The sequence below is a fragment of the Microcebus murinus genome, chromosome 14 (assembly GCF_040939455.1).
Source record: "Microcebus murinus isolate Inina chromosome 14, M.murinus_Inina_mat1.0, whole genome shotgun sequence".
Taxonomy (NCBI): Eukaryota; Metazoa; Chordata; class Mammalia; order Primates; family Cheirogaleidae; genus Microcebus; species Microcebus murinus.
Genome location: NC_134117.1, coordinates 70,186,174 through 70,213,369, shown reverse-complemented (window position 1 = coordinate 70,213,369; position 27,196 = coordinate 70,186,174). Strand labels below are relative to the sequence as shown.

General features: G+C 42.1%; 1 protein-coding gene across 9 annotated transcripts in view; it reads left to right on the top strand.

Moving 5' to 3' along the window:
- LOC105860123 (WASH complex subunit 2A) overlaps positions 1–27,196 on the top strand; it is a 62,100-nt gene that overhangs the window by 22,476 nt on the left and 12,428 nt on the right. For 5 of the 9 annotated variants that reach the window (XM_076010208.1, XM_076010210.1, XM_076010213.1 and 2 more), the window contains exons 12-23: positions 790–908; positions 1,380–1,437; positions 2,865–2,924; positions 4,009–4,182; positions 6,396–6,523; positions 9,137–9,223; positions 12,512–12,616; positions 13,707–13,835; positions 16,872–17,035; positions 20,126–20,228; positions 23,942–24,097; positions 26,262–26,444. In XM_076010208.1, coding sequence (XP_075866323.1) covers positions 790–908; positions 1,380–1,437; positions 2,865–2,924; positions 4,009–4,182; positions 6,396–6,523; positions 9,137–9,223; positions 12,512–12,616; positions 13,707–13,835; positions 16,872–17,035; positions 20,126–20,228; positions 23,942–24,097; positions 26,262–26,444 — 1,466 coding nt within the window. The remainder of the gene's footprint in view (positions 1–789; positions 909–1,379; positions 1,438–2,864; positions 2,925–4,008; positions 4,183–6,395; positions 6,524–9,136; positions 9,224–12,511; positions 12,617–13,706; positions 13,836–16,871; positions 17,036–20,125; positions 20,229–23,941; positions 24,098–26,261; positions 26,445–27,196) is intronic. The other 4 variants (XM_076010209.1, XM_076010214.1, XM_076010207.1 and 1 more) reach the window with 2 other exon arrangements.

The window sequence follows — 27,196 nt, the reverse complement described above, 5'->3', positions numbered from 1 at the left end:
ATGGCTTTGTAGCACTTGTTTTTAGTAAAGAATATGTCGGGCCCTTTTGTATTAAATAGTGATGTCAGTTTATTCTACTCATCACTGCGCCTGTCTGCTGCTCAGTGTGCTCTTCCTTCCCCCAGATTTCTTGGGGTGATGGGTCTTGAATGTGGCAATTGAATCATATCCTTGCTTCAAAATAAGTAAGTCTAGCTGAGGGGAGATTGCCTAGAGAACTTACTCTGTCTGCTCTGGGCTTTGACAGACTTGGGAGTGCAGAGAGCCTTTTGAGGGCTTCAGTGGACTTTTTTTTTTTTTTTTGAGACAGAGTCTTTATTGTCCTGACTAGAGTTCTGTGGTGTCAGCCTAGCTCATAGCAACCTCAAACTCCTGAGCTCAAGCGATCCTCCTGCCTCAGCCTCCCAAGGAGCTGGGACTATAGGCATGGATCACCATGCCCGGCTAATTTTTTTTCTATATATTTTAGTCGTCCGGCTAATTTCTTCCCATTTTTAGTGGAGATGGGGTCTCACTCTTGCTCAGGCTGGTCTCAAACTTCTAAGCTCAAGCGATCCTCCCACCTCAGCCTCCCAGAGTGCTAGGATTACAGGTGTGAGCCACCACGCCTGGCCATCAGTGGACTTTTGAGTGAGGTTTTGTTTAAAATTCATCACCCTGCCCTAACATACTCTTTGTTAAATATGGTTAGATAAATTCCATGCCCGCTTGGAGCCATAGAGGCGAAGCTGGGAATTTGGGTTCCAAACTCATCTTTAATGCTCCCTGCATAACATTTCCATTTGCTAGATGAGGAAGATAACTTATTTGAACCCCCCAAGCTGACCGACGAAGACTTCTCACCGTTTGGCTCTAGAGGCGGCCTGTTCAGTGGAGGCAAGGGACTTTTTGATGATGAGGATGAGGAGGTAAGTCAGTGGTACCCAGCCATGCTCCTTGTAGCTATGTCATGGTCCACAAGGAAGAAATGCACTTTGTTCCTTTAGTGGGGAACAAAATGGCTTCTCTTTTGGAAGTTGCTTCTACTTTCATATTTTGGGACATTTTGAACTAAGGTCATAGAATGAGAAATACGCTATCCTGATGTCCTTTGTTAGGTGAGGAGAGGATGTGAGAGTGTGAGTAGTGAATAATTTACTTGGCGAGGTGATTGTTTCTTATATTATCTGTTGCCTTCTATTTTTGTATTTAATTCCTAGACAGGCCTAAATTATGTAAAGGCTTAATTTTGCCATAGTCTTCACTTTACAACTGATTTTCTGGCAAAACAGTAGATATGCAACTTTAAATTTTATAGGTTACTTTTCCTTAGAAATCCTCAAACACACCTACATTTTTCCCTACTTTGAATTCTTCATCATGTACCTTATTACCACCAGAGTGACCTCTTCACGGAAGCCCCCCAGGATTGTCAAGCTCGTGTCCCTTTTCATGAAGGTGAGCTGGGAGTGAGGCTACCTCTGCTTCTTGGTGTGAAGAGTTCCAAAATTCTTTCTTTCCCATTAGGACGTGGGATCCTCAAGTTGCTCCAAGCCTTGTTTCTTTGTTAAGCAGGAAGCTGTTGTTTTTACCTTGGTCAAGTTAAAAGCAGTTCATTTTCCCTAACTCATGTTTTAGAAAAAACAGCACCGTCTACCTGTAAATCCAAATCACAGTCTGGCCTCTTTTTTAGGAGAGAATTCATACAAAGTCAGACAGGGATAGTTTTCCTTTTTTTCTTTCCTTTTTTGGAAGCAGTCTTGCTTTTGTCACTCCAGATAGATAGAATACAGTGGTGTCATCATAGCTCACTGCAATCTCAGACTCCCAGGCTCAAATGATCTTTCTGTCTTAGCCTCCTGAGTATCTGGGACTACAAGGCGTGAGCTGCCAGGTGCAGCTAAATTATTTTTTGTAGTGTTGGGGTCTTGTTCTTGCTCAGGCTGGTCTCAAACTCCAGGCCTCAAGCACTCCTCCTGCCCTGGCCTCCTGAGTAGCTGGGTTTGTAGGCCAGAGCCATCACACCAGCTAAAGAAACATTTCTAACACTGCATATAAGTTGGAGGTCAGTAATTCCCCAAGCCAGTGTATATCATAATCATCTGTTTAGTTTTTAAAAAGCACACAACATTGTTTTTTAAGCCTACAAATTTTATTCTGTTAGGTTTGTTGTAGTTCTTAGCAGTTGGGAATTAGTTATTTTAAGTGACTCAGTCTCCCAGCTGCATGTGATCAGAATTGGGGCCCCTCCAAAGCCTCTCCTTGTCTTTGCTTTGCTGAGCCCTAAACCTGGCTTGCCCTCCAGTTTCTGCTCTCCCAGTTTTGGTGTTTGTGGCTTGTTCTTACTGTTTTTATTTTTTAACAGACGTCTCACTTTTTTCTTTCTCTCGGAAAGAAACATTTAACAGGGACTTAAGAACAGAAGCCATGTCTTGTCTTGGGCGGCCATGAGACGAGATGGGAGATGTGGATCCTCTGCCTGTCTCACGGTTTTTGCCACTCTTTTTCACTTGTTCATTCTTACCAAACAGGAATGGGTTCAGCTAAAACTACTTTGGGGAGCCCTGGCGGTGCTGCTCCTGCCTCCGAAGGCTGTGCTCAGCACCTCCTTTGGCCTCCCCCGCTGCCCTCATGCCATTGCTCGTCCACAGTCAGGGTGACCTTGCATGGTGGTCACAGCTTATACTGCGTTAGTCCTTCAAAAAAGTCCTGACATCAGTAGAAAAGCAAATACTAAGAATTTTAAAATGGCTTGTTTAGGAAAAATTATTTTTAAAAGGTTTCCTATTAGGTATGTGTTATGTTGCTCATATTTCAGAAAGGTAGGTCTAACAAGGAAAGTTATTTTCTTTGTAAAATACTTATCCATTTCTTCCTCATTGTAGAGTCTTCATCCTCCAAACCTGGAAAGAAAATCCCAGCAGGAGCTGTTTCTGTATTTCTAGGTAACATAACTTAGGGTTTGTTTTTTTAAAAACTATACAACTGCTATTTTGTCATTTTTTTTTTTTTTTTTTTTTGAGACAGAGTCTCGCTTTGTTGCCCAGGCTAGAGTGAGTGCCGTGGCGTCCTAGCTCACAGCAACCTCAAACTCCTGGGCTCGAGTGATCCTTCTGCCTCAGCCTCCCGGGTAGCTGGGACTACAGGCATGCGCCACCATGCCCGGCTAATTTTTTTATATATATATCAGTTGGCCAATTAATTTCTTTCTATTTATAGTAGAGACGGGGTCTCGCTCTTGCTCAGGCTGGTTTTGAACTCCTGACCTTGAGCAATCCGCCCGCCTCGGCCTCCCAAGAGCTAGGATTACAGGCGTGAGCCACAGCGCCCGGCCTTATTTTGTCATTTTTTTAAATTGCCATCTTCGGAAGACTGGCTGGAGAGTAGGAGGTACCTGGGAGCTTCAGAGCACATTGGACAGCTTGTAGAAAGAACTCCTTACTGGCATATTCCCCTGGAAATCAGTGGGCTTGGACTCTTTTGTGTCTGAATGACCAGGCAATTCTTTTTTTTTTTTTTTTTTTTTTTTTGAGACAGAGTCTCACTTTGTTGCCCAGGCTAGAGTGAGTGCCGTGGCGTCAGCCTAGCTCACAGCAACCTCAAACTCCTGGGCTCAAGCGATCCTTCTGTCTCAGCCTCCCAAGTAGCTGGGACTACAGGCATGAGCCACCATGCCCGGCTAATTTTTTCTATATATATTAGTTGGCCAATTAGTTTCTTTCTATTTATAGTAGAGACGGGGTCTCGCTCTTGCTCAGGCTGGTTTCGAACTCCTGACCTTGAGCAATCCGCCCGCCTCGGCCTCCCAGAGAGCTAGGATTACAGGCTTGAGCCACCGCGCCCGGCCTGACCAGGCAATTCTGTGTTGTGGGATGTTCCAAAGGAGTAATGGATGGAGGTCAATGGCCCTACTAATGTGTTTTGTGAACTGAAACTAAAAGTTCTTGGTGCATGATACTGTTTTTTTCTATAAAGATGGGAGGTCCACACTGGCTTATGGCTGTGGTTGTTCTGTCCCTCCACCCACAGGGGACACTGATGTGTTTGGTGCTGCCTTAGCTCCATCACGGAAGGAACCCCAAAAGCCTGAGCAGCCCCTTCCAGGGAAAAGCCCATACCCCCCACCTCCCACTGGCCTCTTTGATGATGATGATGACGACGACGATTTTTTTGCGGCATCTCTCAGCAAACCTTCCAAGACAGGTACCTGTTCCAACCTCTGTTTCTGGGAATTTAGGCAGAAAAAGAATGATTGACCTAAAAAGGACATAAGCTCTCCTAGTTCTGTATCTCCTGTGGTTCCAGAATCCGTCCTTGAGCAGTCCTGTTACTGAGTTGTCTTGTCTGTACTTAAATAGTTATGGTGCCTTGGAGGTCTCTATTTTATGAACCAATCTTTTCTTCTCTGAAAACTAATTATTAAGATTATCTTCCTTACAGAGAGCTGAAATCTTTTCCTCTGTAATTTTTGCTCAAAATTTCTAGTTCTGAACTGTAGAATTGCTGAGAAAGTTTTAATCATACTTTCTTTCAGCAGCCCTAAGTAAATTTTATGAGCAAGAATGTCATATCCTAGTTCCCATTTTCTCTTCTCTCTGCCAAAAAGCTCAGGTGTCCTTGACCTTTCCTTTTATGACAGGCTTTTGAGCCCCTACTTGGGCACTCTCCTTTCTCCTCCCCTCAGATTTAAGTCCTTATGTTCCTGAAGTCATTCCTCTAAATCATTTGTTCTTTAATGTGCAGATGAATCTCCCCGGGCTCTTGTCAAAGTGAAGATTCTGATTCAGTGGGTCTAGGGTGGGACCTGAGAGTCTGCATTTCTAACAAGGTCCCTGGTGGGCAGAAATTGCTGGTCTGTGGATCACACTCGGGATTGCAGGACTTAGATTCATTGGGCACTTTTCTGGAAAAGTAGATCACTAAGGTGCACACAATTTTCAGTAACTTGCAAAAGGAAAGGATGCCGTAAGGAATAGATGGAACCAGGCCAGGTGCCGTGGCTCACGCCTGTAATCCTAGCACTTTGGGAGGCCGAGGCAGGCGGATTGCTCAATGTCAGGAGTTCAGAACCAGCCTGAGCAAGAGTGAGACCCTGTCTCTACTATAAATAGAAAGAAATTAATTGGCCAACTAATATATATAGAAAAATTAGCCGGGCATGGTGGCGCATGCCTGTAGGCCCAGCTACTCAGGAGGCTGAGGCAGCAGGATTGCTTGAGCCCAGGAGTTTGAGGTTGCTGTGAGCTAGGCTGATGCCATGGCACTCACTCTAGCCTGGGCAACAAAGCGAGACTCTGTCTCAAAAAAAAAAAAAAGGAATAGATGGGACCAGAATGCATTTGGAACCAAGCTGTCTGGATTTACTTTCCTTTTCTAGTGTTAGGTGTCGAAAGTAAGAATGGAAGCAGAAATGTGAGGGAAGATAATAGCCTAGTTATTCTAGAAAGAGTTCAGACAGATGTAATAGGGCATACAGGTCTAGGCTGACTAAAATGCCGGTGAATGGGGGTAGTATTGCCTCTTGCAGCTCCAGAGGGCCTCACTTAGTGGATATCTTTAAGAACTGATTTGGCATCATAAATAAATTGATGCTGCTTTTTTGGACAACTGCTGATCTCTCAGGACATTCATGAGTCAGTGTCCTCATTTCAGTGACACATGCCTCATTTGGTACAGCAATGCCTGTGGCAAATGTTGGAAACCACCCAAATATTCCTCAGTAGGGTAAGCTGTGGTCCTTCCATTCAGTGGAATTTTATGAAGCCATTAAAAAGAATGGGTCTATGCATGTTGATTTGGGAAGATTTCCTAGGTACATTAAATATAAAACGTGAATGGTGAGGCACATTGTTCAAATTATCTTACAGTTTATAGCCTTATTTGTGAATGTCTAACGTTAGTTCATTAGTATGTCCTTTGGAAGAGTTAGAAACATGTATATTAGCTGGACCCTATGTCTGTCTTGTTTGGGTGGGCTGGTGGAGTTATGGGGGGATTTCAGTATTTGCTTTAATGTGCTTCTATATAGTTTGATTTTTTAAAAATAAACGAGCCTCACTCTTCAGATTCCTAGAATGGTTCATTTGGTGGTCCACCTAAATGGTCTTTCTTCTTATAGTTCTCTTTTTACCTTTGAAGCCAGTATAAGCTATTATAAGCATAGGATGCTGCTGCTTGGATAAGGGTGTCAACCAGATGGTTAACTTGTCTGTCCTATGTTTCAGTTTAGCTGCTGTTGCACTCTTTGAAAAATTCTAAGGGAAAAACATAGTTCCATTTACTATTTCTTTATAAGTGACCAAGAAATAACATGCATTTTCTATTTATTCTTTAGGAGGGAAGAATTTTTAATCTGTGAATTTCGTGGTAGGATTTTTGACCTTAGTGTAATTTTATGCCACGGTATCTTTTTAAAGGCAAAGTCCAACCCACCGCTAATATCTTTGATGATGAGGAAGGAGATCTGTTCAAAGAAAAAGCAGGGACATTACCAGAAGCCACTGTGAGTCAGACAGATGAGAATAAAGCAAGAGCAGAAAAAAAGGTGAGCAGGCGGGAAGACTGGACTGAGGACTGTTAATTGGGGCATGTTACTAATTCATCTGGAGCACAGAGGGCAGTAATGTTCTGTTTCACATTTATATTGAAGAATTTAAAACAGAAAGTGGAAAGAGTACAGTGAATAACCAGATAACTGCCACCCAGATTCAGGAATCTGGCACCAGGGACCTCCTTTTATAGAAGGAGGTTATATAACTTAAAAGATTATATAACCAAAGTCTCATTATTAACAGTTATGAGATGAACAATAATTTTGTAGTAGAATCTAATATCCAGCCCATATTCAAATTGCTTCTGTTTGTTCCAAAATGTCATTGTGAAATCACGCCCAACAAATATACCAATTTAAAATTATCTCGTATATAGTCCATATTCTGATTTCTTCTTTTGTCCCAAAAATATCCTTGATAGCAGCAGTCCCCAATTTTTTTGGCACTAGGGACTTCCTTTTATGGAGGATGGTTTTTCCGTGGAGCAGGAGGTGGGGAATAGTTTTGGGATGATTCAAGCATATTGCATTTATTTTGCACTTTATTTCTATTATTATTACATTGTAATATATAATTAAATAATTATACAACTCACCATAATGCAGAATCTAATGCTGCTGCTGATCTCACAGGAAGCAGAGCTTAGTCAGTGATGCCAGCAATGGGGAGTGGCTGTAAATACAGATGAAGCTTCACAGCCGCCCCTCACTTCCTGCTGTGTGGCCTGGTTCCTAACAGGCCATGGACCAGTACTGGTCAGTGGCCCAGGGGTTGGACACTGCAGCTTTATAGCTTTTTTGTTTTTTGCCTTTTTTTTTTTTTTTTTTTTTAAAAGAAACCCAGGATCCAGGCAATGTGTCCGCATTGCATTTGGTTGTCCTTTCTCTTTAGTCTCCTTTTAAAATGTCAAGCAACACCTCCCGCATTCCCTTCCCCCAATGACCAGCAAATTGTCTTGTAGAATGTGTCATGTGGTGAATTTGCTTGATTATTTTCCTCTGATTAGATTCAGGCTAAGCACTGTTGGCAAGAATACAGGCAGGCAAAGTTGTGCACTTCCCATTGCATCACCTCCCAAGACACCTCAGGTCCATGGTCTGCCCCATGGTGGTGGGGTTTTGTCACTTGGTTAAAATGGTGCCTACCAAGGGAAAGGTACCCTGTTCTCTTCTGTCATTAATAAGTTGATCTCTTAAACGGGCATGGTGGTACGTGCCTGTAGTCTCAGCTACTCGGGGGACTGAGGCAGGAGGCTTTCTTGAGCCCCAGACTGAGCTGTGATGACACCACCACACTCCAGCCTGAGTGACAGAGCAAGACGCTGTCTCCAAAAAAAAAAAAGTTAATCTCTAAAGTGATACTTTGACACTTTGTGAATATCTGCTTTCTACTAGCCTTTCAGTCAGTGGCCTTAACATCCATTGATAATCTTTTCCTGAACCAGTTATCTTGTTTGTGGGTACAAAATAATGTTTTTCTAATTCTGTATTTCTTTTACATATATTAGCTGGCATTTTTCTGAATAGAAGAGCTTTTTCTCTTCTTTCCCCCCACTTTTGGTATTGCTTGATTATACAATGCATGATAATCCATTACCATTGTTACTGTCTTTTAATGCTCAGACTGACCTATATTTGTCTTTGGCTGGTGGCTGTGTGCCCGGCATCTTTAACTCTTTGCACTAGCTTGCTTTTTTCTCGATTCATTTATTCTACTCGGGATTTAATTTTTTAAATACCCCAGATTTTACAAAGCGTGGCAGTAGAATAAAAAAATGGAGTTTCTTTCCATACAACTTATTTATTTGGATTTTTTAATATTTCAAATTATTGATACATTCAAAGAGTAATTTTAATCTCTATAATTTTTGCTAACCGTGTCAAGTCATACTCGACATCCAAGTGCAAAGGGCTAAGCCCTTCTGGCTGCCGGCCCTCGCGCTATCCATGGAGCTGATCCCTCCTCTCTGTAAAGCACATCTCATCGTGTCGTGTCGTGTCCTTGCTGTGAAACCTGACTTCCCTGCCAAACACCTGAAGCCCAGCATGCAGAATTGGTAGGCTCCCGGGGCAGTCTGCCATGCCACGCTGTCTCTAACTGTACTTGCTACTTCTGTGCGCCATGTCATGTGGGCAGGGCACCTTGCTGTCTGATACACCAGATGTACCGTCTGCTTTCTTGCTCTTCTCTTCTCACATGATTCCCTTGGCGTGGAGCATCCTTGCTCATATCGTACCCCCGTGTCCCAGCCTTAACTGCCCTGAGGTGTGTACTTTTTTTTTCCTTCTTATTGCTTTTTTTTATTTTGTTTTTTTGTGAGACATGTACTTTCTCAAGGAACTGTTTTCTTCCCCTCTTTCATAAGTTATACCAATTTTTACATTTTTCTCATACTTATCCCTTTGCATTAGTTCTTTGTGTGAACTTTATATGTGCCCAAATTCTGAGGCATCTTTATTTCCTTGTCCCAGGGGTGTGGCCTGGCCCCTATCATGGCCGGGACTCAGTACAAAGAAAATATAAGTGAATGATTGAGTAAACCCTCATTTCCAGGTATCATATTTAAATGTTAACCCTTAATTTTTCTTTTTTCTCCCTCATCAAAGGTTACCGTAGATTCCAGCAAAAATCTCAAGGTTCCTTCTGAAACAAAGACTCAAAAAGGTTTATTTTCGGATGAAGAGGATTCTGAGGTATGAAATTCTTTTTCTTAGTTGTGGTTATTAGTCTATGGATATGACATTAGAAACTATTTCTGAATCAGGTTTTTCTCAGTGGAGGTATAAGATTTTTTGTTAAGTACTTTAGTTCTTTGAAAATAATGTCTTGAGAACATACGATTTTTAGAAAGCAGTGTGTATACAATACTTTTCACCTTTGAGTTTGAATCCATTGCATCTCCCAGGAGGAAAATACTCTCTCCCAGATTCTCAAGTATTAGGCTGCTTGTTAGTGGACAGTGCAGTAAGTCTCTGGTACCATAATGGAAATCACCACGCTGCTTCCTTTTTCGACAGCCTCGCTAACTAGATGGTGGGCTCAGTGCCATAGCAGGTATACTCTGGCACAGCCTTTTGTCTCATCATGACCATGAACAGGCTGTGGGTGGCCCTGGTCCACAGACTGCCTCGGTCCCTCCAGGCATGTCCGTACCAGCTCTCAAAAGTTTTATGACTTTTTCTGACTCCCTCAGGTTTAGGTCCTTTTAGAGCTAATTTTAAGTTAGCCTTTTATTTTAGAGGATTGGAGATCTGTATGAGAATATGATGGGAAGTAATAAGTCCCCTTCACAGAAAAATATGTGGACATGGCAGAAATTTACATGTAATTTCAAGAAACCATGGGCTCTTGGGTTAGGCTCTCATGCTTGCACTCTGTGCTCTAGCCAGGGTGAACATGTAGCTCTTCGGAAGTGGAGAGATTGCCCTGGATGTAAATAATACTTTAGAGGCTGGTATTTGATTGAAGGCTAGTACCCAAAAGATGGCAGTTAATGGGGCTGCACTGTCTTGTCCTCTTGCTCCCCAAGCATCACCCACACCTCGGGGTCTGTGCGCTGGTTCGTGCCACCCTGCGGAACGCTGTTCCCAGAATCTAGGTGGCTGGCTGGCTTCCTCTTTCAGTTCTCTGTGAGGCTGCCCTGATGACTTCTACACAGCAGCAAGTCTGGCAGCACACACCACACTGCACTCTTTGTCCCCTGCTCCGTTTCACTGTTCACCACAGCACACGTCGCCAGGGACAGTGTGTGTTTGCTTGTTCATTGTCTTTGCCCCTACTAGAGTAAGCTCCATGAAGGTAGTGTGTTTTATTTCCTGTTTGCATCCCCAGCATCCTATCCCTGATACCAGTGCTTGGCACATGGTAAGACATCCAGTAAATTTTGACTATGTAAAGAGCCGAAGGTGAGGAATTTAAGTGATTTATGAGGTGTTCTGGTTGTTTATTGCTATGGAATAAATCACTCCAAAACTTAGTGGTTTAAAACACCAACAGTTTTATTGTCTCTCGCAGTTCTAGAAGTTGATTTGGACTCAGCTAGGCAATTGTCACTGAGGGTCTCTTGTGTCGGAAGGTGGCTGGGCTGAGAACTAGCTCACTCCTGCAGCTGGGACCTCTGGGGCACCTCCCAGCCCTGTGTGGCCTCCCAGCATGCAGCCTCAGGGAAGCTGGGCCTCTTATGTGGAGGCTTAGGGGTGTAAGGGAGACTCCTGAGAGAGCTGGGTAGAGGTGGTATGGCCTCTTGTCTCAGCCTTGGAAGTCAGAGGTGTTCGTTCTGCTGTGTTTTGTTGGTGGGTGGTCACAGAGGCCCACTCAGGTTCAAGGGGAATGGCCAAGACTCCAGTGCGTGATGGTAGGAGTGTAAATGAATTTGCAGCCTTATTTCAAACCCCACCCCAAAGGATTTGCGCCACATGCATCATCATACATTGAATGTTTTGTTGGATATTGTCGGAATTCTTGGGCAAGGCGAAGTAAAACAAGGCAGTCTGGAAGATAACACTTTGGCCAGAAGGAATGACTTTTCACTCCTGCCTGTGTATCTCAAGCATGGAGCTGAAGCTTGCCTGTGAAGTCATTTTGGGGGATGTGTTCAAGGCAATGAAAGTGTCTTTTTTTCCAATACCAAGAAAGGTATTAGTTAAGGATCCAATATTGTGATATTGAAATTTGTTTTTATTCTTTGCTTTGGTTCAGTTTTATTTTCTTAAAGCAACAGAGCCCTTTCTTTTGCCAGTGTGTAAAGTGCAGGGGAGCATGGGAAGCCTGAGCTCTCCTGTGGCTGCTTCTACCTGAGCAAACTCACGGGACTCGGTGGAGCACAGGCGGAATCCGCTGTGCTGAGAAGAGATCTCATGTAGTGAACTAATTATTAGGTCTATATTTGAGGAGCAGATGTTGATTCCATGATTTTTTAAAAGATTGTCCAAAGAGGTCTTAGAAAATATGTTCTTGTCCTATTTGTGTGGCTCTTATGAATTGAAGTTTCTCTTTCCAAGAGAATAGTTGTCCTGTTTAATGTTTCTAATTCATGCAGCTCAATTTGTAGATCTTTCTTTGCAATATAGTCTAATATTTTATAGCAGTTTGAAAATTTTTTCAGAATCTAGCAGATCTTTTCCTGGTTTGCAACATCTAGTTATAGTTCAAGAAGAATAGCAAACATTTTAAAATAAAATTTTAATTTGTATTTATTTAAAAGATAATAGCATAATATTAGGAGAGAGGGGTGTTACCAAATAAAATAGTCATAAATTCAGTAATTTGGGAATCTAGCCTCTGTTTCCATTATTGTCTCTGCTTAGTTTCTTTCATTCTTTAGACAGAAAAAGAACGTCTTTTTTTTTTTTTTAGCATGATATGACATTGATTGGGAAACTTCATCCATCCTACCTTATGTTGAGGTGGGAGTATAGCAGCCCCCATTTCATGAGGCCACCTGGATCCTGTGGCTCTCTTCCTCCTTACATGCAGGCATCTGTGCTGCACAAACCAGGACAGACTCTGAGGCCCATCTCTTTCAGGACTCTATCTGAGCACCTTTCCTGTAACAAAGGAAACCTAGACCATGGCAGCCTTCATGTCCTAGTCTTTAGTGTTTTATATTGACCTGATACTGTACTTATTTATTTATTTGTCGTTTTGTTTTGTGTTATTTTTTTTTTGAAATAGGGCATCATCATAGCTCACTGCAACCTGAAACTCCTGGGCTCAAGTGATCCTCTTGTCTCAGCCACCTAAGTAGCTGAGACTACAAATGGCATGCTACCATGTCTGGCTAATTTTTCTATTCTTTGTATATATGGGGTCTTGCTATGTTGTCCAGGCTGGTCTTCAAATTCTGGCCTCCAGCAATCCTCCTGCCTCAGCCTCCCAAAGTGGTGTGATTACAGGCATGAGCCACTGTGCCTGACCTATACTGACCTGATATTTTCAAAACTGATATATCCTGTTAACCAATAACTTTAATCTTGTTCCAGCAGGATTTGTTTTCTTCTCAAAATGCAAGTAAGTTAAAAGGAGCATCTCTGCCGCCTAGCAAGCTCCCCACATCGGTCTCCCTGTTTGATGATGAAGATGAAGAGGTAAACACTGTTATTGCAGCATGAGATAATTAACTTTTAGATTTGTACAAAACTGTTGTTGATGTAACTTTTGACTACCCAAAAACTTAACTACAGCCTACTGTTTGCCAGAAACCTTTCCAATAACATGAACAGCTGATTAACACACAGACTGGTATCTATGTCTGTTTTATGCATTCTTTTTTTTTTTTTTTTTTTTTTTTTTTTTTTTGTGACAGCATCTCACTTTGTTGCCCAGGCTAGAGTGAGTGCCATGGCGTCAGCCTAGCTCACAGCAACCTCAAACTCCTGGGCTCAAGCAATCCTGCTGCCTCAGCCTCCCGAGTAGCTGGGACTACAGGCATGCGCCACCATGCCCAGCTAATTTTTTCTATATATATTAGTTGGCCAATTAATTTCTTTCTATTTATAGTAGAGGTGGGGTCTCACTCTTGCTCAGGCTGGTTTTGAACTCCTGACCTCGAGCAATCCGCCCATCTCCGCCTCCCAGAGTGCTAGGAGAGTCAGTCTTTATTACGCCAGCAATTTTATTTAGTAAACTATTTCTTCACTTTGTATCATGTCTTTAAAATTAGAGTCACAAGTCATTCCTTCTTCCATCCCAGGTGTGTGCCTTCCTTAGCTGTAAATGAGTGGAGAGACCCCCCTCGTTCTCTCCTTTCATCTGTTGCTCTGGTTTCTAATTCATGGAGAGGGAGGGGCCAGTTGCCGGCAGCTGCTGGGGCTGCTGTGCCTGTCACAGGCTGTGGGCCCCTATGACAAGCAGGGAGGTGCTGTCTGCCCGCGGGAGGGCTGGGCAGGGCCCAATTCCTCCTTGTACTTCTGTGACCTTGTCCACATGTGTCCTACCTCTCACTGACTCCCAGGTGCTGTGCCTTCGAATTCTCTTAATCTCGTTCCTGTCTGTGGATGGTGAATGCAGTGAGAAGAAGCTGTAGGATGGGCTTTGCTAGCATTTCCCCCTGCAAAGGTGTGATAGTCTGTACCTGACTGGAGACTTACTCCCTAACAGTTTGACGTGGGAGAATGTCTTACATTTTCTGTTTTTATATGTGAAGTTTTCATACCTTTCTGTCATTTGTTTTTCTAGGATAATCTTTTTGGGACTACAACTGCTAAGACACAGACATCACCTCTACAAACTCAGAGTCATAAGAAAGCAAAACCCTCTGAGCTCTCCAAAAAGAAAACATCTGCCTTGTTCAGCAGTGATGAGGAGGTGGGTTAAGTTTTCTCCTAAAGAAGAGGAGATTATTTGAGGTAGCCATCTTAACATTTTCTTTTTCTACCTATTTTACATCTAGTGAAGTTCAGTCACCAAAGATGATGTTCACAAGATTGCTTTTTCTTTTTTTTATCTGTTTATCTATGTAAGATTGTTCTTTCTTAAAGATATTTAGTGTTATGTATTAATTTAAAGATAAAACTTTTCAAAATGGTTGGGAATAAGTACGGCTCCTAAACTGTAGTATATGCTAATTGAAGTGAGTTAGGCCACGTGGGGGAGAAAAGATTTCTCACCCATTGCTAGGTTCATGGCTGTGGGCCATGAGCAGGTGACAGATTGACAAGAGAAAAGCATACAAGTTTATTTAAGATAAGTTTTATGTGACACAGAAGCCTCTAGAAATGAAGACTCAGAGAAATCAGAAGACCTGTGTTGTATTTGTATCTAATAAGGAAGTGGATAGTTATGGAGAAGCATGATTAGACAAAAGGGATATGACCTAATGGTAATAAACTGGGGCAGTTTAGCAAAGTCTGTTTGTTCAGCTTATTCTCTGCACCCCTGTGTCTTTAGAAATAAGGGCACTCCTTTCCTCTGGGTATATGGAGCATACCTCTGGAATGAAGGTCTTGTAACCTGCTCCAGAGAGGAAGATCAGAGAATTCTTGTATGGTCTGCTTCAGAGGAGAAGGGCAAGGGGAAGATGAGAGAGCTCTCTACTTCTGTTTCCACAAATGCCCAGGTGTCATATTTTGGTTAGCATGTCTTATACCCCATTAGCAATATAGTACCTTGTTAAATGACTGTTTCATTAATTTAGAGCTATAGCTAGACATGATAGGAGTATCCTGTGCAAGTGAAACTCCTTTTTTGTAGGAGTCTTAACAATATTTCCGTTTGTGATTTGGATACATATTAACAAAATGAGTAGTGAATATGATTAGGCTGCTAACTAAATCAGATTTTGCAGTAGCGAATTAGATTTAGCAGTGCAGAAAAAGTCTTTAAATATAATATTAAAAATCCTGAGTATTAAAAATCTTTTGTAATAATTGCTCTTTAACACTATGGTCAAGTTATGAGAATATGAAGCAGACAGGTAAATACTAGATACATTCATGTTTTTATTGAAAGCAGCCTAAAATGATACAACATATAATTTGCTTTTTCTACTCAAGTGTATGAATTTATGATGGATAATCCTTTTTTTTTTGAGACAGAGTCTCACTTTATTTCCCAGGCTAGAGTGAGTGCCGTGGCATCAGTCTAGCTCACAGCAACCTCAAACTCCTGGCTCAAGCAATCCTCCTGCCTCAGCCTCCCAAGTAGCTGGGACTACAGGCATTCGCCACCATGCCTGGCTAATTTTTTTTTTGTATATATATATATATATTAGTTGGCCAATTAATTTCTTTCTATTTATAGTAGAGACGGGGTCTCGCTCTTGCTCAGGCAGGTTTCGAACTCCTGACCTCGAGCAATCCGCCCGCCTCGGCCTCCCAGAGAGCTAGGATTACAGGCGTGAGCCACCGTGCCCGGCTTTTTTTTTTTTTTTTTTTTTTTTTTTTTTAGCATTGCTAGTGGTTATTTGCCCGTTAGTAACAGCCAGACATCAGTGGAATTGTTTCTACCAGAGTATTGTGGTGTAGGGAAAATAAAAATGTTAGCTAAAGCTATGAGCAAAAGGATATGCAGAGTAAAGATAACCGGGTTCTAGAACAGAGACTCAATCTTTGTTGCTCATTGGGATCACTTACCTATACCCGATTCCTCCGCTGGAGATCAGAATTAATTGGTTATGGTACAGACTCATCATTAGAATTTTTTAAAGCTCCCTAGTGAATTCCAGTGTGTAGTCACTGCTGAATATCACTACTCTCAAGGAGCACTTCTCCAACCTTAACATTTGAAGAAATCACCTGTGGATCCTGTGAAATACAGGTTTGGATGCAGAAAGTAAGGGTGTAGGGCCTGAGGTTCTACATAACCTGCTGCCTGGTGGACCCCACTTTGATTTGCAAAACTCTAGACTCCAGAGGTTGAAGGGCTGCGTAAGCAAATGCCTGGGAGTTTCTTGATTTGAAGGGGTGAGCATAGCCAGGTGGAATTTCCTCAAATGCTTTTTTTTTTAATTTCAGGAAAATATGAAATTACAAACCTTTTGGTTAGATTTTGTATCTTTGCCTCTGCTTTCTAAAGTCCAGGTTCAGACTTTTGTGGTAAAAGGCTCATTAGCAGTTTTTCATTGTGTCTTGTTTATGTGTATGTTGTTTGAGCTTTTATACCCTTTTTTTGCAATCTGCTTTGGGATTTTTTTAAATTAAAATATTCTTCCAGAGTTGAGAGTTCTTGATTGTTTTACATTCTTCTTCCTTCTTACACCTTTACAATTAATGTTGATTCTCAAAAATAGACAAGTTTCCTTGTCCTAACACAGGACAGAATCACAGAGGGAAGAAACATCATGGCAGGTGGAAGGGAAGGTTTGAGAAGCTTTGTGAGGTCAGAGAACCCAGCTGTCCAGATTTGAGTTCAACAAAGGGTCTTGGCCATGAGCTTTCTTCAAGAGAGATACGTTGGCCGGGCGCAGTGGCTCACGCCTGTAATCCCAGCACTCTGGGAGGCCGAGGTGCGTGGATTGCTCGAGGTCAGGAGTTCGAAACCACTCTGAGCAAGAGTGAGACCTTGTCTCTACTATAAATAGAAAGAAATTAATTGGCCAACTAATATATAGAAAAAAAAATTAGCCGGGCATGGTGGCACATGCCTGTAGTCCCAGCCACTCGGGAGGCTGAGGCAGGAGGATTGCTTGAGCCCAGGAGTTTGAGGTTGCTGTGAGCTAGGCTGACGCCACGGCACTCACTCTAGCCTGGGCAACAAAGTGAGACTCTGTCTCAAAAAAAAAAAAAAAAAAAGAGAGAAAGATACGTTTAATACTTCATTTAACAAATGTCAATTTTATTTTACTCCTCATGTCCCATAATCTAAATTGCCACTGGCTTTTTAATATGTGTTTTATGTTTTAAGGACCAATGGAATATTACTGATTCACAGACCAGCTCAGCATCTGACAGCAGATCTAAAAGAGAACCCAAGGACCCTGGGACCATCCAGGGCCAGGAGGCTGTGAAAAAGACCAGTCTCTTTGAGGAGGATGATGAAGATGATCTTTTTGCTATTGCCAAGGACAGGTGAGATAGTCATTGTAAGAAATCATTTGTCCATTGTCTGTGGTAACAGGAAAGGTATTTGATACCAAAGATAGTTCCTCCGGTGGTTGCTAATCATCAGTCACCTAGTTGTCATACAAATGAGTATGTCTTTGTTTTTCTCTTGCAAAGTCTTCTCCCCTGGTCCTGGGAAATGTTTGTCTTCATGGATCCATACCTGATTTCTTCTCATTATTATTATTATTATTATTATTTTTGAGACAGTCTCACTCTGTTGCCTGGGCTAGAGTGCTGTGGCGTCAGCCTAGCTCACAGCAACCTCAAACTCCTTGGTTCAAGCAATCCTCCTGTCTCAGCCTCCGAAGTAGTTGGGACTACAGGCATATGCCACCATGCCCAGCAATTTTTTTTTTCTATATATTTTTAGTTGTCCAGGTAATTTCTTTCTATTTTTAGTAGAGATGGGATCTTACTCTTGCCCAGGCTGGTCTCGAACTTCTGAGCTCAAACCATCCACCCAACTCAGCCTCCCAGAGTGCTAGGATTATAGGCGTGAGCCACCATACCCGACCCTTATTATTTTTTTAACCTTAAAATACTTTTTCTGGCCGGGCACGGTGGCTCACGCCTGTAATCCTAGCTCTTGGGAGGCCGAGGCGGGTGGATTGCTCAAGGTCAGGAGTTCAAAACCAGCCTGAGTAAGAGCGAGACCCCGTCTCTACTATAAATAGAAAGAAATTAATTGGCCAACTGATATATATATAAAAAATTAGCCGGGCATGGTGGCTCATGCCTGTAGTCCCAGCTACTCGGGAGGCTGAGGCAGAAGGATCGCTCGAGCCCAGGAGTTTGAGGTTGCTGTGAGCTAGGCTGACGCTTACCTGGGCAACAGAGTGAGACCCTGTCAAAAAGGAAAAGAAAAAGAAAACATCCTATTGGAAGGGTGGTTCTCTGCAGAGCTGTGCAGTATCCCACCAGGTATTGATAACCTAAGCGTTATCAACCTAGGGGTCTAGGATTCTCCACATCAGTGCTTGAACTAAAGCGGGCAAGATATTCAGAGTGAGCATGACCTGTGGTTGGTATAACATGCTACCAGATTAGCTTGTGGATTCAGAATAACTTGCCTGTAAATACTCTTTTCTCCTTTTGAGAGCCTTATACCATTACTTGGAAATTCAACCATATGGTTGTAGCATAAAGAGGCAATTATTTAGACACATAAATGTTATGCACTGGTGTGGTTAAATTAAGCTTTATTTCATAGACTGAAAGTATCTGAAATTTCTATCTTCAAATATTGTGATCTTTTCAATCATCACCGTTTCTACTTTAGGCCCCCACAGTTGACACTTGGAATCCCAATACCTGATATTAAATTCTGGCCTTCCCAGTTCCCGTCTGAATAGCCTTGGGCAAGCTACCTAACTTCTCTGTGCCTCTGTTTCCTCATCTGTTAAGCAAAAATAATAATAGTACTTCTCTCATAGGATTGGTGAGATGGTTAGATGAAATCTAAATGTGAAATGTTTAGCATAGTAGTTTGTACACTATGTGTACTCACATATCACCATTTATCATCGTTAGTATAGGGGAAATACTTCATTCTTTTATTTTTGTTGTTGTCTTCTGAGGCAGTTGTCTTCCTGTCTTACCTGGCCAGCTTCTTTTGAGACTCAGTGTAAGTCTTCCCTTTAAAAGCCTTCCTCACCTCAGATGGATGAGAAAGAGTAAAAATAGGGGGAGAATCTAGCACAGATGGGGCTCCTCCTTCCTATGCCGGCCCTGTGGCCTTACTGCAGTTGAGCATTTTCTACACTATTGTGAAATTATCTGTTTACATGTGTGCTCCCCAATCCCCCGCAACACACGCGCGCGCACACACACACACACACACGGCCATCAGTTTTGCAATTGGAAGTGTGTCTCATTTCTGAGTCCTGGTCACAGCCGTGCACAATGCCTGGCCTTCAGTAATGTTTTCCCTGCTCCACACTCATTCTACCTCCTGTTCCTGAAGTTGTCTATAAAATTTTGTGTATGGGAAATAACTTACAGTTTTCATCAGATCTCAAAAGAAGCTTTATACAAACAACAATAAGTCTAGGTGAGGATATGGAGAAATTGGAACCCTTATACACTGCTGGGGCAAAAGTAAAATGGTGCAGCCACTTTGGAAAATAGTTTGGCATTTCCTCAAAATGTTAAATGTAGAGTTACCATATAACCCAATAATTTCACTCTTGGGTGTATACTTAAGAGAAATTTAAAATAAGCTCATACAAAAACTTGTATATGAACATTTATTGCAGCATTATTAATAATAGCCAAAAGTTTAAGTAACTTGAAACAAGCCAGTCACAGAAGACTGCATATTGTATGGTTCCATTTATGTGAAATGTCCACAATAGATAAACCCATAGAGAAGAAAACGGATTGGTGGTTGCCAGGGGTTAGGGGATTGGGAGAAGAGGGAGTGACTGCTCATAAGCATGGAATTTCTTTTTGGAGTGACAACAATGTTGTGAACTTAGATTGTGATAGTTGCACAACTCTGTGAGTATACCAAAAACTGCCAAATCCTTTAAAAGGATTAATATTGTGGTATATAAACTATATTTCAATAAAGCTAGTAAGAAAAAAGGAATAGAAGCCAGGCCACAAGGTCACCTCCTGAAGCTTGCCCTGGTCCTGTGATCTCTTTTGGCAACTGCTTTCCTGACCTCTGGAAATAGGCACGTCCACTCTGTGGTTCTCCCTGTGCTGTAGGAAGTGGTGAGGGAGGATGCCGTGCTGGTGGATGCCAGCACTGTCATGTGCCAGTGCACCTGCACTGCGCGGGCAGCAATGGGAAAGGGGCAAGGTGAGGAGGGCCCTGGACTGTTCGACATGAGAGTAAGAGACAGAGGCTGATGATTTGCTAGAGACAGATTTCACCTACTTAAAAGGTCTTTTCTGTTTGCTTTCAACTATGTAAGGTCAACTGATAATTGGGGTGTTTTGGTGGTAAATGAGTTTCTGTAGGTGTGGCCTGGAAGGAATATTGTTTTTATTTTTGTTTTCTAAAGTATCACATTTGTCTTTAATTTGACCTTGTGTTTGTTTGTGTAGCCAAAAGAAGACCCAGAGAGTGTCACTCCTCTTTGAAGACGATGCTGACAGTGGAGGCTCTCTGTTTGGCTCTCCACCCACGTCTGTTCCTCCTGCAGCAACGGTATCTTACTCTCACAGACCTAGGAGATGTCCTTGAGGTTGTGCTGCATGAATAGTGGCGCTTGCACTAACCAGCTCTTCAGAGCTGACTGTGGAGAACTGAGTCTTAGGGGAGAACTTCCTTGACTAGTTTTAGAAAGAGATCTGGTTAGTGGTATTCTACAGATGAAGCACAGGGCAGAGCGTAGAGAAAAGGATTCCTACATGTCATACAGCCCTTTCATTGTCAGGTGTAGGGACAAGAAACTGAGCCTCAGAGGGGACTCAGCTGGAGGGGCATGGAATTCTGCTGGCATCAGACTAGGCTAGTTAAGGCCCAGATTATTCCCATCAGGAGTCTATTTCAAGTACTCATAGAAACTTGGTTTTTTCTATTAGTAGCTAATCAGTAAAAAGGAAATTCTCACATGTGTTATGACATGTATGAAACTTAAGGTCGCACAGTACTGGTACAGTTACACTGTGGAATACTATATAGTGGGAAGAATGAAAAATACGCTATAGGACCAAAAAAGATGCATAAAAATTTTTTTTGTCTTTAAATCTCATTTAAATAATAAAAAAATACATGTGAATGCCTAGAAACAGGCCAGAAGGGATTGTTACCATTGATCACATCTAGGGAAGGGTATGGAATGGAGACTTTATACTCTGTATACATTTTTTAAACCTTTTTAAAGAAAGCATTCTTGCATTATTGTGGAATTAAAAATAAGCTTTAAACACAAAGTATCTAGGAGGTGTGGAAGAAGAGCCTTACTCGGGATTGCACAGCTTGTGCTGGAAGTTGTCAGCCCTGGGGAAGCATGCAGCCAGCCCCTGCTGCTGCTTCTGAGGGCCTTGTGGTCCCCTCCTCAGATCATCTGTACTCATATCTTGCTAATGAGGACATCCAGTGGCTCCATGGTTAAAAGAGTCAGGAGACTGGTTTTTCTTTTTCTTTTTCTTTTCTTTTTTTTTTTTTTTTTGAGACAGAGTCTCACTTTGTTGCCCAGGCTAGAGTGAGTGCCGTGGCGTCAGCCTAGCTCACAGCAACCTCAAACTCCTGGGCTCAAGCGATCCTCCTGCCTCAGCCTCCTGAGTAGCTGGGACTACAGGCATGTGCCACCATGCCCAGCTAATTTTTTCTATATATATATTAGTTGGCCAATTAATTTCTTTCTATTTATAGTAGAGATGGGGTCTCACTCTTGCTCAGGCTGGTTTCAAACTCCTGACCTCAAGCAATCCTCCCGCCTTGGCCTACCAGAGTGGTTTTTCTTTATAACTTACAAATAATCTACACTGGAGGGTAAATGAGCAAGAATTTAGTGAATTTTAAAGGTTCTGGAAATGGAAGACTTCTTTCAATCTATGGTTATTTGATTATTAAATAAATCAGAAGGTTAAGAGATAAGTAGATAAAAATACTTTTTGTTTAGAGATATGTTAAAGTAAGTTAAATGTGACCATGTTGTATGCCTATGTCAACTGAAAAATAACAGGTACTAAAACTTAAAAAAATTTAAAGTGAGTTAGTTTTATTCTGAGCCAACCTTGAGACACAAGAGTGCGCCCAGAGTGGGCTGCACAAGGTGCAGTGTGTATATGTTCTGTTACATAGAATGGGAGGAGGGGTCAGGGAGGCAAAGAAGACAGTCTTAATGATTCTGTTTGGTGCTCAGTGACATCATACATGAGACAAAGCGAGTGTGTGGTTAACAGATACAGAGTCAAAGGTTAATGAGCATGCAGGCGTCGTAGGGTCTGGAGAAGGATGACGGATTCTGTTCTGCCTTTGCGTCACATCTGGTAGAGAGGGGTGTCCATCAGTCCGTGCCAGTGAAATAGCTGACAGTGAAACTGCCGGGGAGGAATGCATGGGCCTCGTCTCTATTACCCACACAGTCAAACTGGCCGTTTTAGACCTCACACTTGCCGTCTAAATTTTTCTTCAGATTTTCCCTTTCTGACACCTGTCAAGAAATAAATTTCATGACAAGGGTGAGGAGTCAGCTAATCTCCAGGAAGACTTAAGACTATTACTTTGGGCTGGACGTGGTGGCTCACGCCTGTATTCCTAGCACTTGGGGAGGCCGAGGCAGGAGGATCACTGAAGCTCATGAGTTCAAGACCAGCCTGAGCAAGAGGGAGACCCAGTCTCTACTAAAAATAGAAAGAAATTAGCTGGACAACTAAAAATATATAGAAAAAATTAGCCAGGCATGGTGGCACATGCCTGTAGTCCCAACTACTCGGGAGGCTGAGGCAGAAGGATTGCTAAGGCCAGGAGTTTGAGGTTGCTGTGAGCTAGGCTGACGCCACGGCACTCACTCACTCACCAGGCAACATAGTGTGAGACTCTGTCTCAAAAAAAAAAAAAAAGTATTACTTTGGGTGGCATTTTCCTTGGTTTATATGACAAGAGAATATGTTTTAACATATTTAGTTTCTTTTTTTCCTCCCCAATTAACTTGTTACATTAAAATTTTATGTAATTTTCATGGGTCCCTCATGTGGCACAAAAATTTTTTCCTTTAATCACTTCATTGTTGCTTTATGTGTCCAGAAATTCTTCATGAACTTGCAGTCTTTTATTATATCATGTTCAAATAATTTTACATTTAAGGATCTCTTCCTAACAATAACTAAAAGATCCCCTTAGCCCATTCTTCTTTCATTTGGCACTTTTTTCTGTCATGGTTAGTAGTGTCCTCCTTTAGTTTCCGAAATCTGCCTTCCTAGCTTGATTTAGGCACTGCTTTGGGGTGTGCTTTTTCTCGTAGCATCTAGTCTGATTAGTGTGATAGAGTTTTAGTTTTTTTCTCAAAAACTTGTTGATAAGTCACTTGCCCCAAGGATGCTGATAACTCTAGGTAAGTCACGTTACCTCAGTTTTCTGGTCTCTAAGTCCCTGCTTGCCAGATAAAAGAGAGATGAGAGATGGGTCGAAGTACTTGCAAACTTGTGTTGAGCACTGACACGGTGTAAAATGTTGTGACCGGCTGGGAAATATAGTATATGCTCCGTACAGATGAGTGGACAAACAGATGTGTGCTGGTTGTTATTAAGTTAGGAGGAAAGTCAAGTAAGGGCCAAGTAGAGATATAAATAATATGCTTATCCAGTGAAGCAGTTGACACTTACTGAAGAGAGTAGGGAGGCCTTCATGGTGACATCTGAGCTGGGCTTGCTGGAAAGGAGGGGAGAGTTTGTGTCTGCAGACACTAGGGCAGCACGGTGTGAAAGTTTGCAGTATGTTTAAGGAATAGCAAGGAATGAGGGGGTGCAGATGAGCAGAGGGACAGCTTATTGGGGTGTCTGTAGATTGCCATTTGCTTCATGCAGAGACCATAGGTTTGGGGTGGAGATGGTGCAACGTGGCAGGCCTTTCTGTTTTAGTAGGACGGCTCGATGCTGTCTTATGTTGTGATGTAGGGGAGCAAGGCAGAGAGAGAGACCAGGAACTGTCTGCTGGCAGAGGTGAGGACCTGAGTAAGGGTGGTACGGGATCGATAGTCATGAGGAGACAGGTGTCATCGGTGTGGTGGCGCAAGACGCCCCATGTGAGGGGCCTGTTGGTGCCACCTTTGCTATTTCATTGTCCTGTCTGCTCCCACCACCACATTTAGCTGACACCCTACAAGGACTGGTTTGGGCTTGTTCTGTGCATTGCTGTGCTAGTCAGGCACACTTTTTTATTGTTGGGGATGTCATTTGCTCTTTTTTTGATAGAAAAAAGAAACTGTTCCTGTAGTACCACCTTTGCTGTTTAACGATGAAGAAGAGAAGGAAGCACCGTTTGGAGTGAAGCCTGTGGATAAGAAGGTTGAGAGTGCCAAAGAATCACCAGAATTTGGGAAAACTGATTTGGCTGAGGAGTCAGAAAAGGTGGATTTTTTTCTCTTGTCTACTCTAATGCCTCTCATATGTTGTTTTTAAAACACACTCACACACACACACACACACATATCTTCCTTTATGTTTTCCTACTGCTGTCCTGTGCTTCTTTAGGATGCATGAACATAACATCTTCACATTCTTACTGGCATGGCCTGGCGTCTTTGCTCTTTCTGACTTGTTCTCTTCTCTGTAGCATTTTTCTTACTCATGGTTCTCCTTTAGTCCCCATCTGTACTTCAATTAAAATGTCATGGTTTTTTTTTTTTTTTTTTTGAGACAGAGTTTTGCTCTGTCATCCCACTTAGAGTGCAATGGCATCATCCTAGGTCACAGCAACCTCCAACTAGGCTCAAGAGATCCTCCTGCTTCAGCCTCTCAAGTAGCTGAGACTACAGGCGTGCACCAGGATGCCTGGCTGAGTTTTCCATTTTTTGTAGAGATGGGGTCTTGCTCTTGCTCAGGCTGGTATCAGACTCCTTTAAGAAGATTTTAGTTTAGCTTAGCATTTTTTATGTTTATTTGATGAGTTACATGCATCATAGAATAGAGTAAAATTTGTATTTTTTCTGAAACACTATCTTTCATTTCTGAGTGGGCTGCCACCTCTTGCAGGAGGCCTGTGGGAACGCTGCTGGCCACGCCTGGCAGCAGCCTCGTGGTTACCTTCAGTCTCTGTGCGCCTCTTCTCTTTGGTCATTTTTCTTGTACTCTTGTGTGTCCAGCTGCTTAGGCTTAATCTTCCTCCCAGGGTCTATGTGAAGAGCATTGCATTTACTTTTCCTCCTGAGGCTCCTTAGAGCTCCAGTGATGCAAGTGTTTTATTTGTACCTGTGTCACCGTGTGACAGTCTCTTCCTAGTGGCTGCGTGTGGACCTGAGTTACCCTAGTCCTAGCGCAGTCCACACTTGACTCTGACTGTGTGTCTTACTGCCGTCTCCTTCACTAGGATGAGCTCCTTGAGGGTTGGTGCCAGGTTTGTTTTGCTCACTGCCATGTCTGTAGCACTTAGCATATTACCTTGCATATAATAGGCACTATTATAAATTATGCATTTCTTCAGAGAAGCATATTTTTTTTACAGTTTAAGCACTCTGAAATTGGGCTGCACCTCATAATCAGTGCTTGCTTGCTTATTTATTTATATATATATATATATATATATATATATATATACACACATACATACATACATACATACATACATACATACATACATACATACATACAGGGTCTCACTTTGTTGCCCAGGCTAGAGTGAGTGCCGTGGCATCAGCCTAGCTCACAGCAACCTCAAACTCCTGGGCTCAAGCGATCCTCCTGCCTTAGCCTCCCAAGTGGCTGGGACTACAGGCATGTGCCACCATTCTCGGCTAATTTTTTCTATATATATATTAGTTGGCCAATTAATTTCTTTCCATTTATAGTAGAGATGGGGTCTCGCTCTTGCTCAGGCTGGTTTCGAACTCCTGACTTCGAGCAATCTGCCCGACTCGGCCTCCCAGAGTGCTAAGATTAGAGGCATGAGCCACCGTGCCCGGCCTCAATGCATATTTAATTGGTAGTGTTTTTTCTTTCTTGGTGGTACATATAATAATAGTAGTTCTTATGATCAATGATATCCTACTTGAAATGTGGTACTTGTTGAATGAATAAATGCTACATTTTAAAATTACTTTAGAGATTCGTCAGTTCCATATACAGGATAGGCCTTCTGCAGTTTAAGCACTCTAATTTTACTGTGTAGGTTTCCCCTTTAGGCTTATGTGTTAATTAAATGCTAGGAAATATATGACCCACTCCCAGTGGTTGGCATGTGTTATCTCTACTACTGAGAAGTTTTTTCTAGCTCATGAGCAACTAATGTGTCAGGGTTATAACTGTTTTATCTCTTGGTAGGAGGGAAGGACCCATGGCCTTAAACTGACTGCAAAAATTATCTTTCGCTATGGATCAGACTCTCCACTGGGGCAGCCAATCAAGAATTGAACTCAGCATTTTGCTGCTTGGCAGTAGATGTGATTAGCTATAGTGCCCTGAATCATGCAAATATGGCACTTAATGAATTAATGAGGAGCTGGGGTGGGGGTGGGGCATCCATTATAGAATTTGTATTTCCAGTTATTATTTTTTTTCCTTATATTTTCATTTTCAGGAAGGACTTTTGACTGGATCTGCACAGGAAGCAGTCAAGCATTCTGATGTATTTTCTTCACCATCCTCATTGGACAAAGGAAGCAAGGGTAGAACCAAAACTGTTCTTAGCTTGTTTGATGAGGAAGAGGATAAAACAGAAGATCAAAACAGCATCCCAACTCCACAGAAAGAAGTGGGAAAGGTGAGCAAAAAGCAGTAAAGGTTCACATCTCTACATGAGATAAAAGAATGGTGTCAAATCTGTCATGTGAGTTACTGAAGCAATCTTAGTCTTCAGTGTGAGTATAAATGATTTTTCTCAGTAATTTAGTTGTTTGGGATTCTAAATCAGTGACTCTTACCTCAAGTAGCATTATTGGATAGGGGATTAGAATTTTACCTGCCTCTCCTGAGATTTATAGACCTTGTTGTTCCTCCCAACAAAGCTTTACCATTTGGCCAATTAATGGGGTATGAGCAATAGGAAAGCGAAATTAGGCCAGATCTATACATGTAAATATTTCTAGCATTCATTGTTAGAAATATGTGTTATAGATATACCTGTCATGATTATCAGTGGTCAGCAAATTTTTTCTGTAAAGGACCATGTAAAATAGTAATTATTTTAGCTTTTGCAAGCCATATGGGCTCTCTCATAACTGCTTAGTTCTGCCATTGGTAGCATGGAAGCAGTCCTGGAAGATACGAAGATGAATTGAATGGGCATGACTGTGTTCCAATAGACGATGGTCATTCCTTGAGGCTACTATTATCCTAATATTAAAACTAGACAGAGGTACTACCAGAAAATTACATACCAATATTCTTTATGAATGTAGATGGCAAAATCCTCAACAAAATACTAAATCCAATCCAGCAGAATATAAAAAGGGTTATACACCATGAGAAGTGGGACTTATTCCAGGAATGCAAAGTTGGTTGAACATCTGAAAA